The sequence below is a fragment of the Sminthopsis crassicaudata genome, chromosome 6 (assembly GCF_048593235.1).
Source record: "Sminthopsis crassicaudata isolate SCR6 chromosome 6, ASM4859323v1, whole genome shotgun sequence".
Taxonomy (NCBI): domain Eukaryota; kingdom Metazoa; phylum Chordata; class Mammalia; order Dasyuromorphia; family Dasyuridae; genus Sminthopsis; species Sminthopsis crassicaudata.
Window position 1 is genome coordinate 213,050,300 of NC_133622.1, and position 15,870 is coordinate 213,066,169.

Sequence of the window (15,870 nt, forward strand, 5' to 3'; positions counted from 1 at the left end):
CATTTAGTTCTATGATTCTATATCTCCTAACTATTTGAAGATAGCATAGGTTGCATATTGAAAACTATCTTTGCATGTGGTTGGGAAAAAAGCATTCTTTTTTTTTTTAAAGAGTGTGCTCAGTCTATCTCCAAGTCCTTAGAACGTAGGAGCCAGGGTGAGTGGTATAGTCAGAAAAGGACTAAGTATACTTAAAGGAAAGAGATATAATGTGGATTGAAAATTAAAGGATTAATGAATGTTTCTAGGCAACAGAGCCAGATTTCCAAAGAACACAATGGATACCAAAGTATTTTTTTTTGCATATATGCTATACAAAGAACTATGGAGAGAGACAGGTGATATAGGTATGGGGTGCCAGGAGAAAATATTAAGACTTTAAGTTTGTACCTAAGAAAATAGTACTGAATAATCAGGATTGGGGCCTTATAATAGGAGAGATATTGTTTTAGAATTCTATCCAGATATCAATTAATTGATGGAGGAAATGTACAGTTAACCCGACCTAATAGAATGTTAATGTTTTGTTATGTGCCGCCATTAAACATCTTCTCAGATATGTTTCAACACTTTGATGAATGTAATACTGGTTTTGAGGCTCTGGGCTTTCTGGCTTAGGGTAGAAGAGAAATAATAGCAACACCAGGGAGCTATCTTCTCTACTTTGCTAATGTGCTACAGTTTGTAAATTGAAGGGATTAGTTCTCAGGCCTTGAAATTCTTGGATCCAAACTTTCTGGTTCTGGGTAGGAAAAGCACAAAGATCTTGGACTTAAAAGGGCCTTATAGCCATGGTCATTTTATAAAATATAAAACAGCATCTGATATACTGTCCTTTGAATAATACATATATGGATATATATGTATACACACAATATGTGTTATATGCATGTATATGTGTACATATTTGTATATATACACATATATCTTTCTATTGACAGGGCTAGGAAAGAACATCCTAATGTTCTTTGTCTTAACACAATCCATTAAGGATTGACTTTTATCACAATTTTTGTTGAAATTCTCAGCTATTTGATAATTTTTCTCTCATTCATAACTGTAGCCATTCATATAATTTAGACAGCTTCTCTGAATGATTACTTATTGAGATCTCCCCTTCAGAGAAGTGGATATCAGATCCTAATGACTGCCAATTTAAGGATTCACTCCCCCTGCTGGCCTAAAACAACTTGTCATTTATTGACCTTCAGAATGTGTCCCAAGGCCGATTGCTTTTTGAAGTGATTCGCTAAAATACCTATAGCATAAGGATTTTACTATCCAGCAAAATGCATCAGTAATTTGTTTCTTGACCTGGAGATGTCTGTTTTCATAAATTAAATGGGCCTATACACATTTTTGTTTTCTTCCTATTGAAACCAAAAGTCTTTGTTGAAGAGTTACACACAGCTCAGTTCTGAGGGCAGCACAAATTTAAGGGATGAAAAGTGTAATTCAAATATGTATCAACAGAGTCTGTTCTAATCTTCCAGGTTCTGCTTTATTAAAAATATCACCAGTGTTTTATTTCTAGAGAAAGCAACAGCTTGTGTATGGGAATAAGGCACAAAGTCACAAATCAGTATCTTATCATCTTATCTTAGGAAAGCACTTTGAATCACGAAGGTTTAAAATATAACATGTGAAAGTCACATATGTTTAAGTAAATGAACTTGTTAATAACAATTACAAGTATTTCCAGTTTCATCCTGTTTTCTTTCAGAGATTGCAACTAAATCTATTTACAAAATAATTACTGGGCTTGCCCATATTAAACGGTAAAGCCTAGCCAGTCCCCCCCCCGCCTCCCAGCATGCCGCAAACCCAAGTGAAATATGTTGTAATCTTCCCTCACTGCAACAGGGTCAGGATGGGCTGGCGTCAGCGTGCTGGGCGAGACGTGGGAGACGAGAAGTAACTTGTCAATTTTTAATAAACTCTTCCTTCCTTGCCAAATCAACTGCACCATTCTCTCTGCAAACCAATGAGATGATGACATCTTTCTAGTTGGTTTCCATAGCACCCATTCCTGAAGAGCCCCAGGATGGTCTTTTGGAAGGACTGTCCTACCTCCTCTAAAAAGTTGGCAAAGCAGCGGACTCAAAAAACCTTTCCCTCTGCCCTCCGTGCCCTGTCCGTGGTCCTGAAATCCAGAGGCAACGCCAGACCGAGAGGGAGCTGTCCCCAGTGCTGAAAAGCTCTCGTGCTCTGTCCAAAATTAGACCTATTTGTCTCACTAAATCACATTTTCGCTTTTCATTGATTCTCGTTCCAAGGAGCGTCAAGTTCTCTCTCCATCTTTACTCTCCACTACCGCATATCTGAATTGCTTCCCCGTGAAGGGAGCAGAAGCTCATTTGTGAAGATGAAGCCTTAGGGTTGGCACTGCCCACCTAAGAGCTAAAAACCATCCATTAATTCTCTCTCAAGCTACTCTGCTACGGAAGAGGACTAACACTGGTATCATCTTCTCTTTGCACTTACAGAAGAGCTTTACGATTTCCTCTATTTGAAAATCCTGCCGTTTTTGAAAAGAGCTTCCAAACCAGAATTAGAAATCGTTTCCAAGAGGACTAACTTCCATCAAGAAGGACTTCTTCGTACCCGCCCAAATATCATGGCACTGCATGCTTCCTCTGCTACCGGATCCTCCCCTTCAAATAAGACTTTCTAATTGTGTCTAGCAACTCTCCTATTAGGAAAGCCGTGGGTTGCATGTAGCTGTACTCTGTTATATCCCCTTTCTCTCCCTCCCTTTCACTCACATTCTTCTTCTCAGAGGTGCACCAATAGCCATTTCGCGGGGAAGGAAAAAGAGAGAGAGAGGGAAAAAAAACACCTTAGCGATTAAGCCAATATGCGCAAGCTTCGCCTTTCATAGCTCAAACCTAGTACACACCGGGAGCCACTGCTGCAGGGATGGAGTCGATAAAACAAAGGATTTTGACCCCTGGCAAAGAGGGGCTGAAGAATTTTGCTGGAAAATCTCTCGGCCAAATCTACAGGTAAGAGAAAACGACTCCCGCGTTCACTGGGGCTTCTTTCTGGAGAAACTGTCAGATAGGTTTCAGTTAAATGAAACCACTTCGAAGGCTTGTAATTTGATCGGTAACGTTTGTTCGGTTAAACATTGGGGCTCACCCAAGGTTGGCAAAAGAATGTGGCATGAAAGCAATCTGGTGTGTGTGTGTGTGTGTGTGTGTGTGTGTTACCATCTGTATGGGATGATTAGTGGCAGATACTTCTCCCCTTTCCACTCCAGAATTCATCTCTTTTATAATAAGGGAAGACTCCACACCCTATCCACGGGCTTTCCCTCTTCTCTCATCATTTACTTGGAAAAAGCTTGAGTTAGATACCTTCCATGCAAAAAGCATTAAGCCCATTCGATTAGTAATCTCCCAGGAGATCTTCCTTTTGAATTAAAAAAGAAGAAGAAGAAGCACTAAATATATCAATAATTGATTGCGGGCCAATTTCTGGGTTTGAGACCGAAACAATTATGTATTTTTAAATTATGTATTCGTCCTCTCACAGACATCAGTCTCTGGTATGGCTTGAAAGGTTGTGCATTATGAAAAGAATAATCCTTCTAAGTGCAATGGATGGATAGAAACGATTTTGAAACTAACACTCGCTATAGTAACTTGGCCATTGAATCCTGTTACAACAGGTAACTCCAGGGAGATCGTTTTTCTGTTCTTTTCCTTTTGTTTTTAAGGGTTGTCTCTTTTCTTGGAGTATTCTTCAAAGAAAGGAGATCAATCCCCAAGGAGATAAAACAGACAAAAAAGAGCAAGAAAGTGTATTTTGGGTAGCATTTTCTTTCCAGATTTAGAAAGAATAATATTTAAGGAAATAAATAGAAAGTTTTGAGAAAAGGTAAGGCGGGTAGCTCAAATACTTCCTTCCAGCTTTTTTCAGGTTCGGGTTGGCTCCACTTCTGGTCAGGACTTGTACCTATCTATGCGGCAACATTCCGCATTCTCCACTGCAATCCTACAACACTACTGAGAATTGCTCATTCAGTCACATTCGATCAGATACTAAGGACACCCAAGGAGACCTTTTGCTCCAAGACTGGAAGTTAGATTTGGAAGCTTTCTAAGGGAAAACTTGATTGAGGGATACATAAAATCTGTATATATATATTTGTTTTGAATCCCATTACTTGAATCTTCATTTCCTCTTCTCCTCTAGTATTTGTGGCATTTAAAAAAATCATTCTTATATTCTTAAAAACTTCTGGTTAAGAATGATTTAAAATATTAAACTGTCAACATCACCATGAATTTATTATATTTAGAATAACAAGGAATTTATTATGGTTTCATGTGTTGTGAAAGGCTTGAAAATCATATTCCAAACGTAACACTCTTTGAACCTATTTGATAATATCATTCAGATTATCATATTACATTTATAATCATATTAATATTTATAATCACATTATATTTAAGCAACCCTATATGTGTGTGTTTATAGTTATGTGTATATGTAGTGTATATATAATATAAATGGCCGAACTGATAAAAATGAAAATTGATCCTGCTTATTTCAAACCGAAAATACTACGTTTAAGGAAAGGTTTCCTTTAAATATTCGAAACTCTTACACCCTAACGTAACTAGGAGATACTCCTTTTAAAAGGGGAGGGGGTGTCTTTGTCTAAAGAGAAATCTCACAGATTTAACTCTCGGAAGAAAACTGTTGTTACTCGAATGTAAGAAAGGATTTTAGCCCTCTGAGACAAATGCATTGATGTGATTCATTCCTGAAGGTTTGGAATTTTTAAAATATCGATGGCAATGGCATTTCCAAAGTGGTGCAGGGTCTGCATTGAATGCGGAAATGCCTTATGCACGAGTGGTTTTCTTTGGATGTGGATAGAATTGCATTTGAATGTCTAGAAAAGGCTCCAACACATTTTTTTTTTCCTGGCGTGTAATTGAGAAATGTAAATAATTCATTTCAAATGTATGAAAGGTAGTTTTTTTGGGGGGGGTTATTTTGTCTATATTTTCGAGGGCCCTTTCTTTCTCTTTCTCCCCCCCCCCCATCCTCCTCCCCGCCATCTTTAGAAAAGAAAAGCCATATATAGAGGATGAGAGCCAATGTAAAATCAAGATCAAGGATTTGAGTTCAGATGGCGGGGCTGATTCGAAAAAGACAATCTGGGCAGAGCCTGCTGCAGGTGTGACACACGAACCCCTGCATTGTCCTTCCCTCTTTGAAATCCAGATTCAGGAAGGACTTGGCCCAGAACACTTTTGCTACGAGAAGCGTGGGCGTGGCTACGTCACCTCCCACCCAGAAAACCCGCATCCCTTTGGGAAAGGACCCCCGCAGGGAAGTCAGAGGAGGGAACTGTTGCTTTTGCAGGCTAACGGAGATTTGGACTCAGCGGAGAATGACAGGAGATTGGAATTAAGAGTAGTAACAAAGAACGTTTAGGGCATAAATGCTGCAGGAGAGGGAGAAAGAACACAAGCGGAGAGGTTCAAAATAGCCACCTTGAAGCTATTAGCTCCAATTTCTTTTTTCTTTTTTTTCCCCCTTAGCTCAAGCAATCCCGTAGGGAAAACAACATGGAGACTATTTAGGAGTTGGTGGGGAGAGAAATGGGGTTCAGGGATTAGGGAGCATTCAGAGTAGGGAATATCGCGAGCATTTGAGCCAAAGGAGTGTAACACCCGGAGTTTGGTTGGGGTGGGATGTCCTTCTTTAGAGAAGAAAGGTCGAAAGCCAATTCAATTCAATTCAGTTCAATTCGATTCCACCAGCACTGTTTAAGCACTCACTGTGTACACAGTTAGACGCACAAAGCAGTTTCTCCTCTTAGAGTGTTTACCTTTCCTTCTATTGGGATTACAAATGGTAAAAAAAGCCAAGGAGTTTGATTAAAATTTTTAGCTAGAAAGACGAGTGGATTCCCTCGTCTAATCGCTCATACTCCCCCTCCCCCACCAGGTGCAAAAATCATTTCCAAGGGCTTCTCAACCTGGGGTGGCAATATCATTGCTTTCCTTAGTCATCTTAAATATTGTGTTTAATGCATCTCTAAATATTCTTTGGATAAAACGAAAGCCTTCCCCGAGAGGGTCCAAGACAAAGACAATCAACAATCATCAAAAGCAAGATTAAGAAGCTCGGGTTTTAAATAGATCCCTACTTGCCAGAGAGCTAAAAACACCCCTCCCCAATTCCACCCTGGAGAGGCGCTAAGTGAACACAGCAAGGAGAGAATCAGGGCTCTTCAATCTCCTCCAGTCACTCCACCTGCTCCCGGACCTCGAATTGGACGCTGTCCTTAATACCTCCTGTCTTCCCTCTCTCTTCCCTGCCCCCTCCCTGGCTCTCTGTCCTCCCTTCTTCACTCCAGGGTGCTCGAGAAGAAGCAGAAGACTGGGGAGACTATTGAACTGACCGAGGATGGGAAGCCCCTGGAGGTGCAGGAGAAGAAGGCGCCACTCTGCGACTGCACCTGCTTTGGCCTGCCACGCCGCTATATCATAGCTATCATGAGTGGCCTGGGCTTCTGCATTTCCTTCGGGATCCGCTGCAACCTGGGGGTCGCCATCGTGGACATGGTGAACAACAGTACCATACACCGAGGGGGGAAGATCATCAAGGAGGTGGGCCACTGTGGGGACACGGATCCCCTCTTCTCCTCTCCACTTTTTTTTCTTATTTCACCAGAGACTCCACTCCCTTTCCAACTCTATGGCCATAAAATCATCAGTTTAGAACTGCAGAGGGTCTTGGGAGTCCATGTAGTCCAAATCCACATTTTGTAGATGAGGAGACTGGAGGTCAGAGAGTGACTTCCCAAAGATGTAAGCAACAGAGATGGGAATTTAAACGTCCTGACTGGAAATCCAGTAAGGGGACAAAGTTGTCCTCAATTTTTATGGTCACACATGGAAATAGATCACATATAATATTATGGGATAGCAATGATAAGGGAGCAGGATTCCATGGGTAGAGGTAACTCCCAGTGAGAAATTTCCTCTATCAAAGCAGATGGACACCTTCTCTGTCATTCCTAATCTTAGAAACTTACTTGGCCCTAAGTTACTGGCTCAGATTCACCCCACCAGTTGGGACTTGCACCCATATCCTCATGAGTTTGAGGTCAGCTCTCCTGCCACAAACATCTAACTGCAGAAAATATTACATAATAATAAAATACTAATAGCTCCAATAGAGTTTTCTTAGTTCTCATCTTTGTACCTTAGGGGGCTCTTTTCCAAGACCATTGGACTGTTGCTCCCATCTCAACCTTATTGTGAATTTGTTTCTGCAAAGGAACACAACTCTTGATCTTAAATAGAGGACTTCAGGAGAGCTGTAGCTTTTCCACTGCTTCTAGGTTTCATGGAGGAAATCTGAGGGAAATTAGTATTTAAATAGAAGAACTAGATGAGCCAGGCCACAGGTCAATCAATCCACAACATTCACTGTGCTCCCTTTATGTTTCCATATCATTAAAGACAAAAAAAGATAGAAGTTTATAGTCAAAGGGCACACACAGACACACACAACACGAACACAAACACACAACTATATAAGAAATATATGGTACAAGTAATTCGGATACAGCATATGACCAGAGGAATTGATAAATGATGTTTCTTAAAAAAGAAAAAATATACTAGTGATCTCAAGTACAGCCTTTTTACTCCCATCTCTTCCCTCAGCAACCCTAGGTCCAATAATATGGGATTGAGAAAGAGCGAGCTCCCAGAGCTTATTTGTTTTGTTTTGTTTCATTTTTCCCTGAGGAGTGTAAGCTAGTCTGGCTTCTTGTGTGGAAGCTTGGCTCTCAACTTTGACCTCCATACACCAGTTTCATTTATATTCGTTTCTTTCTAACTAGTATCCAGTTTTCTTCGGAATAAAAACCGCCTCCCTTTTGGTATCCTCATAGCCCGGTGTTTACCCTTTACCCTGCCCTCCCCCAACTGATCTGAGTCCACAGACCAGAACTCTCTCTCTGAAGCAGGTGTGTGCTGCCTTCTTTTTTCTGCTCCCTCTTTACCACTTCTGTAATTGCAAGTTTAATTGCAGTTTCCAATCTTCGAATTTTGTTTCCTATATCAGCCCCATCTCGCCTTTAGTTCAATTAAACTCTAATTCAGCCAATATTTATGATGGCTCTGGAGATAAAGTTAAAAATCCTTCCCTTGTCCTCTATTCTAACCTTACTTCCCTTCCGGCGCTCCCTTTCCCTCCGAGTGTCCCTATTATAAGGAATCTAACATTTCCCTGCACCCCATCCCCACAAAGCTGCGGTTAGGGTATCTAGCTTGCAGGCAGACAGACCTTTAGCAGAGGAACAAAAGAGTGCGGGAGTTTTAGGTAACCTAAGAGAGCTAAGCCCGGGTCACTGTGCACTACAGATCCCTGTATCTTCACCATGGAAGGTGTAAAATGAAATTAGCAAAGACTCTCTGCGGTTCAGGCTAGCACGCTCATTTTCCTGCTTTCTTCTCTTTTCTCCTGCTTCTCTGGCCTTGGTAGAAAGCCAAATTTAACTGGGACCCGGAAACCGTGGGGATGATCCATGGCTCCTTCTTCTGGGGCTACATCATCACTCAGATCCCCGGAGGCTACATCGCGTCCCGTCTGGCCGCCAACAGGTACCTGCATTAGCCGGGGAACCGGCCTGGGGGGTCTCTGGGGGGTCAGGGAGACTGTGTGGAAAATCCGAGATCTTGGAGAAGCGAAGGATGACTAGAGGAAGAATATCAATAGGTATCAACTCTCCTCAGTGTGGTTGCTCTAGCATTCTGGCTGCGCCCTATGGGATCCGGGTCTAGCTCGGGCCTCAGACCAAATGATCAAGTCCAATCGAGAAGTCCCGGCCTAGTACGGATAGCTGGAGGGCTAGAGGGGAGGGGCACGGAAAGGCCTAGTGGCGGGGCTGTGATTGACAAAGATTTCCCTAAACTCACCACGGCTAGATTGGGCAGCTGGCTTGAATCTGGGTTCATGGGGAGATGTGGCGGAATATTATTATTCTCATTAGCTGATATCATTGCTATTACTTTCGTTATTATTACTATTAATGTCGGCAGTCTCATCCTTCTTCCCTCCGCGCTTCCCTTTCTCCTCCCGGCTTCTTGTTACCGGGAAAAAGCCAAAGCTGCGGGTGTCGGCTCCTTGGTGGGCGAGGTGAGGGCCGCGGGGGTGCTTCGGGCCCTGCGGCCGCACTGCCAGGCGAGCTCTTCTAGGCCCGGCAGGCCCGCCGCCCCCAGCCGCAAAACAGATGGTGCCGGGGTCTTAAAGCGTGGTTTCTATGGTGTCTGGCGAGCTTTCAAGCACCAGGGGTGAGATTCCACCTGTTAATTAGCTCCGCGGAGAACTGCGGGAAGACGGAAGGCATGGAGCTCAGTCCCCCTGGGCGGGGAGGGCCGGTGAGGTCCTAGTGCCTGCTCCCGGTCAGCTCGACCCCCTTCCCACCTAAGCTTCCTTCTCTGGGGCTGTCCCCGAGTCTGGGAACCTGAGAACCGGGAAAAGCCGTAGGGCCCTGGTTGGGGCCACAGACTGATGGGAGTCTCAGGTTCGTTTTAGAGCCCTAAATTCATTCCTTAAGACCGCATCGTTGCTCATGAAGGGGAGAAAGAACCCGTTTTGTTCCCTCCTGTTTAAAGATTTAAAATTGTTGCTTGCTTTAGACTGCACTCTAACGCCCCATCCTAACGCTTCTTTCCGTCCCCTCAAAAGAATCGTGCTTTAAAGATGAACAAAAATGACAAGAACAACTCCTCTTTTAGACCGTGAGAAGCATACGCCAGTTTCCTCGTTAATTACTCATTGGCTCTATTCAATATCCAGACCCAGTTTGTCATTTTCAGTCTCCCCGATCCCGCCCTGGTGTTTCTTAAGTCCAATTCTGCTCATCTAAGATTCTAACACAAAGATCAAGTCTTCCAGCCTCTGACAGACAGCTCAGGCATCTCGAGGGCCCTGAGGGGGACTCCTGGAAATTTACTTGAGGCTTAGCAGGCAGAGGGCACTGATTTCAGGAGAGTCCTTCACAGCGGTAGAGGATGGAATGGAAGAAAATTTCATAAAGTTGTCTTGGAATAATATCTACCCCCAGATTTTAACCCTTCTCTCCATACAAGTTACAAAGCTAAGACAAAGAAGTAGAGATAGAGGCCAACATCCCCATGTTCATGTAAAGTGACCTTAGGTAAAAATCATTAAGGGTAAAACAGATTTCAGTGTGCGTAATTATAAATTACAGAGCTTTTTAGCTTTCAATCAAGCTTCTAGCATCGAGGCTATTTTTTCCTTGAAAAGAAAAGTCTTGATATTTTTCCATTTCTTTAAAAAAAAATCTGCATTTAAGTGCACTTTCCATTCCTGGAACAACTTCAGGGTTCAAGAGCAATGTGTGTAGACAACTAAAGAAGAGATTGATGTCAAAATACAATAACTGGACCTTTAAGATTCCATCCAAAATCAGAACCTTAAGCTTGCCAAATGTTAAAAGGCTAAGGTTTTCCTGCCAGGCAGAAACACCTGGGATTTGCCAATTTCCCTCTCTTTTAAAAATGGGAAGCCAAAATGGAGAGAAATCGCATGTAAAGTGCAATCTTGTAGCTTTCATTAGAAATCACAGCTAAAATGGCACCGACTGACTATGCAGCACTTCAGGCTCTGGAAAGCACCTTAATACATTATTAATCTCATTTGATCATCACAGTTACTCTATGAAGGAAAATGCTAATATTACCCCCAATTCACAAATGAAGAACCTATCCCCCAGACAATAAGGAATCCGCCCAAAGTCAAACACAGCTAAAAAAATGTCCAAGGTGTGACTGGATTTAGGTCTTTCCTAAATTCCAAGTCCTGCACTCTGCCACATGACTTCTAGTATGCAGTATGCTTAACATTTATCCAATATCTAATGTCTTTGGCATAATTTCCTTTAAAAAAAAAAGATGGGGTGACTTAAAATTATGATTTACATCAATATTTATCTGATATTTTTAACCTCACATGAACTGTCTCTGCTTGTTCAGAAAGCTTGATAATATATATGAATTATTTAAAAGTACACATTATAAGAAGAATTTCTTCTATAAGAAATAAGGGGGAAAATTGCAATCCTTATCTGGAAAGCTATTCTGAAATAGAGAGATTCAATTCAACTAATTTGCTATCAACAGACATGGACACCCATTCAAAATTGCTTCTTCCTGGAAACTCTAAAAATGGCATAAGATTCCCCTTGGCTAGGATACTAGGGACACATTCTCTCTCTGGGGTGCAAAATAATCTCCCTTTGGGGGTGTTTGTCATGGTGTCTTCATGCATACAATCCTGTGGAACTGAGGTGTTTGGAGAGAGAGCATCAAGGGAAAGATATTCTGTGTCTATACCTTTTCATAGAAATGTTCCTATTGAAAAAAAAAAAAAAGATAATAGATCTTTCTATTGGCTGGGTCCAAAGCAATCCTATACCTGCTTACAATTAAGGTTGTTGGTTCATTGTCTAGGTAGGGCAAAATCCACATTTAGTTTTTTATTTATGAGGATGAAAGACTAGGAGAGCTGGGGAAAGAATGAGCTCAGTCCCCAGAGAAAGGGAATTCTTGCATCATTTTCTTTTCTGTTATCCTTAAAGTGATATTACATACCTCTAGCTGCAGAATTGGTGATCATGTAAGGAAAAATAGTCATTTTGATAAAGAAAATTGGAGGATTATTGTTTTTAAAAGGTGAGGGAGAAAAGCCCAGCATATTTGGCATTGTTAAAAAAAAAAAGAAAAATGTATTTTGATACATTTATATAATAGAGGCTCATCTGATGTGTTTACTTTTTAACTAAAAAAGAGATATTTTTTTTCTATTGTGGCATTTTAAAGTACAAAATTCTTAAGGATCTCTATATATCAGAACTAGAATCATAAAATATTAGATTGGTAGGGGAGTTTTGATTTTAGCCTGCCCCCAAACCTCATTTTACAATGTTAGTTCCATACAGCACCTACAATGTGACAAACACCAATGCTGGAAATGCAAACACAAAGCTACATCAGTCCTTGGCCTCTAGGAGCTTACATCCATTTTCCTTTTCTGTAATGTTGGCCAAGTGTGAGGTGATACCTTAGGTATGTTTTTGAATTTCTCCAATAAGTTGTGATTTACAGCATTTTTATGTGACTATTGATAAAAGAAGTCAACTTTCCTCTTGATTTACAAATGAGGAAAGTCCTAGAAAGAATGATTTGTTTAAAATCACACCATTAGACAGCACTGAAATTGATGGTAGAAACTGGGTCTTCTGACTCATATTCTAGTGCCTTCTTCACTGCAAATGCCGTCTTGCCAAATTTATAGCAGTCATTGAATGGACCAAGTAAGCAAGGGAACTTGTTCTAGTGAGGTAATCAGATTTTGCAGTTTTCGGGAGATAGGCAGCAAATACATAAAAGTTCATGTCCAAAATGGAGTTCTATAAAGCAAGTGATCCAAATATGATTTTAGTGTATCCTGTTTTGCAGCTTTTATCCTTTTTGCAAAGACAGATTAGTAGTTCATTAAATACAACAGTCTGAGACAAAAGAAAATATAAAACTAGAAAATATTGTGGTTCTGGAAGGTGAGGTCTAATATCTCTATCCATTTAATATATCTATCTCAATGTATCTCTTTCTATCTATATATCTATCATTTATCTATCTTATCTCTATCTTTATGCATTTATCTAGTAGTCACCTAAATATGAATTAGTTGCCTCAATTTCCTAATATGTAAAATGTGGATGACAAGAGCACTTGTCTTCCAGATTGCATTGAGGATTAAATGAAATAATATTTGTAAAGCACTTTTCAAAGCTTAAAGCATGCTGTATAAATGTTAGCTGTTATTATTATTCATTCTGCCTGCTCTGATTTTGTTTTTAATCTGATTTCAACATTTACAAATGTAAATGGAAAATTTCCATTGTGAAAAAAAATTGCCTCTTTTCAAGTGTCAAGTTTCAACCTTATTAAATTATCTTTTCGCCCCCATTATTCACTGTTGAAGTTAATGTCCACTGAAAATGCTTTACATCTCATTTGAAGGCTTTTAAAGAGCAGCCTTGAAATGGCTTCATTTCAACACCACTCATCCAAGCATCTAAAGTTCACTGACTGATAACAATGCTGTGTTATTCCTTTAAAATAAAAATGTATGTCATTTTTATACTCTAGGCAAGCAGACATAAAATATTAACCCAACTGAGAAAATTTAAGATTAGAGTTTAATTTTCCTTTTAACGTCTACAATTATTTCACTTTTGATATAATTTAAACAAGATTTTACATAAGGTACAATATGGTACAGAACAGAGAAATGTCCTTGGAAGCAAAGAGGCTTGGGTTCATATGTAGCCTTCAATATTTAATGTATATGTGGCATTTTGGGTGACCCTGAGCAAATTTCTTAATTAGTCAATGCTCTAGGATAAAAGTCAAGCATATGGCTTGCCCTTATAACATTCAACAGTATGGCACCAGATGAAACTATATAACTGGGAACTATTTAACAAAATAAATAAAAATGCGATAAAACATAATTGATATTACCATGTGGTTTTCTAAGTCATTATATATTTGCATTGATCCTTTTATTATTATTTAGTGATTCCCCCATTTCTATTTGAATTTGACACTCTTGCTCTAGACAACTCAGATTCTAAGTTGTAAAGAAGATAATTGACCTACTTATAGACCAAACACATTATAACAATGAAACCATAGGTATGGCTTCTATTCCTTTGCTTTAGAAAGGCAATATTTGTACTTTGGGGTGTATCTTATTCTCCTAATTCAGCTTTTCATTTGAGTAAGGAACCCCCCTTCCCAAATAACCAAAGTATCATAGAATTGTATCTTGAGGGAATGTCAAGGGTCATTTAGTCCAATCTCTTTATTATATATAGGAAAACAAGGCCAAGAGAAATGGAGTGACTAACTGAGGGTCACATTGTAAGTAGTAGTCCTGGGATTCAGATCCTGTTCTTCTGACTCTCTTTCTGCTGTCTCATCCTACCAGAAGCAAAAACTGAGGTGGTGATGACTGAGGCAGGGTTCCTGACTATCTATGATGATTTATAGCATCCACATAACCTTTAAACATTTTGCCAATCCATGACATGCTTTCCTCCTTTATATATATATATATATATATATATATATATATATATATATATATATATACTATAATTTTTTGCTGAGGCATTTGGGGTTAAGTGACATGCCCAGGATTACATAGCCAGGAAGTGTTAACATGTCTGAGTTCACATTTGAACTCAGGTCCTCCTGACTTCAGAGATGGTACTCTATCCACTACAATGACTAGTGTTTATAATTTTTAAAAGCACTTTGTTTAGAATTATTGAGCTAGCATCTCACCATGCTGAGATGTGGGTACTGAACGACAATTACAGATATCATTGCTGACTTTTGACCGATTAGAAAACTGAGGTTGAGGAAGAATTCAGTGACTTTCATGATCACACAAGGAGTATCAGAGGAGGTTTTCAAACCTAGGCTTTCCTGATTTCAATCTTCTGTATATAACCATGTACTTTCTCTGAGCTGTTGACTGCATGAGTGACTACCATCTATAGTATTTCAAATCCAGGGGAAAATCCAAGAATTAGAGAGAGAAGCTTTTAATGGATCCAAAGGGACCAAAAGGATTTGTGTCAGGAGTGATTGGGACATTTAGTCATTTTTAAACTACATCAGATACTAAACTCTTTTGACCTTTTTGTCTTCTCATAAAATCATGACAGACATTTCTTTTCTGCATTCTAAAAAAATCAAACCAATAGGGACATAATCTATGAATTTGTTTTTTACCTAAAGGACAGCATGGATTATATAGCCCTTGTGCCTTTTTGTACCCTCCCCTGAGATTACAGAGCCTTTAGAATGATGTGGGTATTGTTGACCCTTTGTTGGGAAGAGAAAGGAAGGCTTTTCAATGGAATTTTACAAAACATTTTATTATATCTTGATTTAAAACTGACATTTTCCTAGTACTAGATTTCATGTGGAGGATGATTTGTCTCCTGTAATAAACATGCAAATCCATAGACCTAAAAGTTAATCACTAGTAAGTATTTGTATTTTTTTTAAATAAAAGAAATAAACATTTCAACAGCTTGAGGAAATGTAGCCTTCCAGGAATGGTTATTGTTATAAAATCCATTCATGAAGAATAGTGTAAGGTTTTTGAAAGAGATGTGAACTCATTCTATCCACAAACCTCATATTTCAGGGCCAAAATAAAGAGAATTTATAGTGGTGATAGTGATGGTTATATGCATATGTGTGTATAATATATATATATATATATGTATATATATATATGTAAAATTATCTGCTTTATATATGGCGCAAAGGAGTGAAAAGAGAAAAAAATAAGCTGGATTTCTTAACAAAAATAATTCAGCATTTAGAATTCTCATGAAACTGATTTATTCTCTACTTAAGTTTAGAAATAACATCTCCTACAAAACAATGTTCCCTGGTTCCTTAACTCTGTGCCAGGCAACAATTCTGAAATCCCTTTGTGTGTGAAAAGAACTCAAGCATCAATAGAGGGGCAAGAGTTGGCATTCCGCTCTGGATGAATGGGTTTTACCCACAATAGAGTCAGAGGTGACTCTATCTCCCTGTTTATCTGCCTAATCTGTCTATCTGTCCATGATAGAGTCATTCCTGACCCCAGAAAAATCAAATACATGAGATTCCAATCTGGCTCCCCTTCCTTCCAAGAAGAGGAAGACCCTGCTGGACCCTTACTCCATGCTTTGCCATGTCTGGGGTAGATGATGAACTTAGCTTAGCCCGC

General features: G+C 39.7%; 1 protein-coding gene across 1 annotated transcript in view; it reads left to right on the forward strand.

The window, feature by feature from the left end:
* Positions 1 to 2,358: 2,358 nt before the first annotated feature.
* Positions 2,359 to 15,870, forward strand: part of SLC17A6 (solute carrier family 17 member 6) — a 52,808-nt gene continuing 39,296 nt past the window's right edge. Inside the window, exons 1-3 of the mRNA XM_074276221.1 lie at positions 2,359 to 3,005; positions 6,383 to 6,635; positions 8,524 to 8,642. Coding sequence (XP_074132322.1) covers positions 2,920 to 3,005; positions 6,383 to 6,635; positions 8,524 to 8,642 — 458 coding nt within the window. The 5' untranslated portion in view covers positions 2,359 to 2,919. The remainder of the gene's footprint in view (positions 3,006 to 6,382; positions 6,636 to 8,523; positions 8,643 to 15,870) is intronic.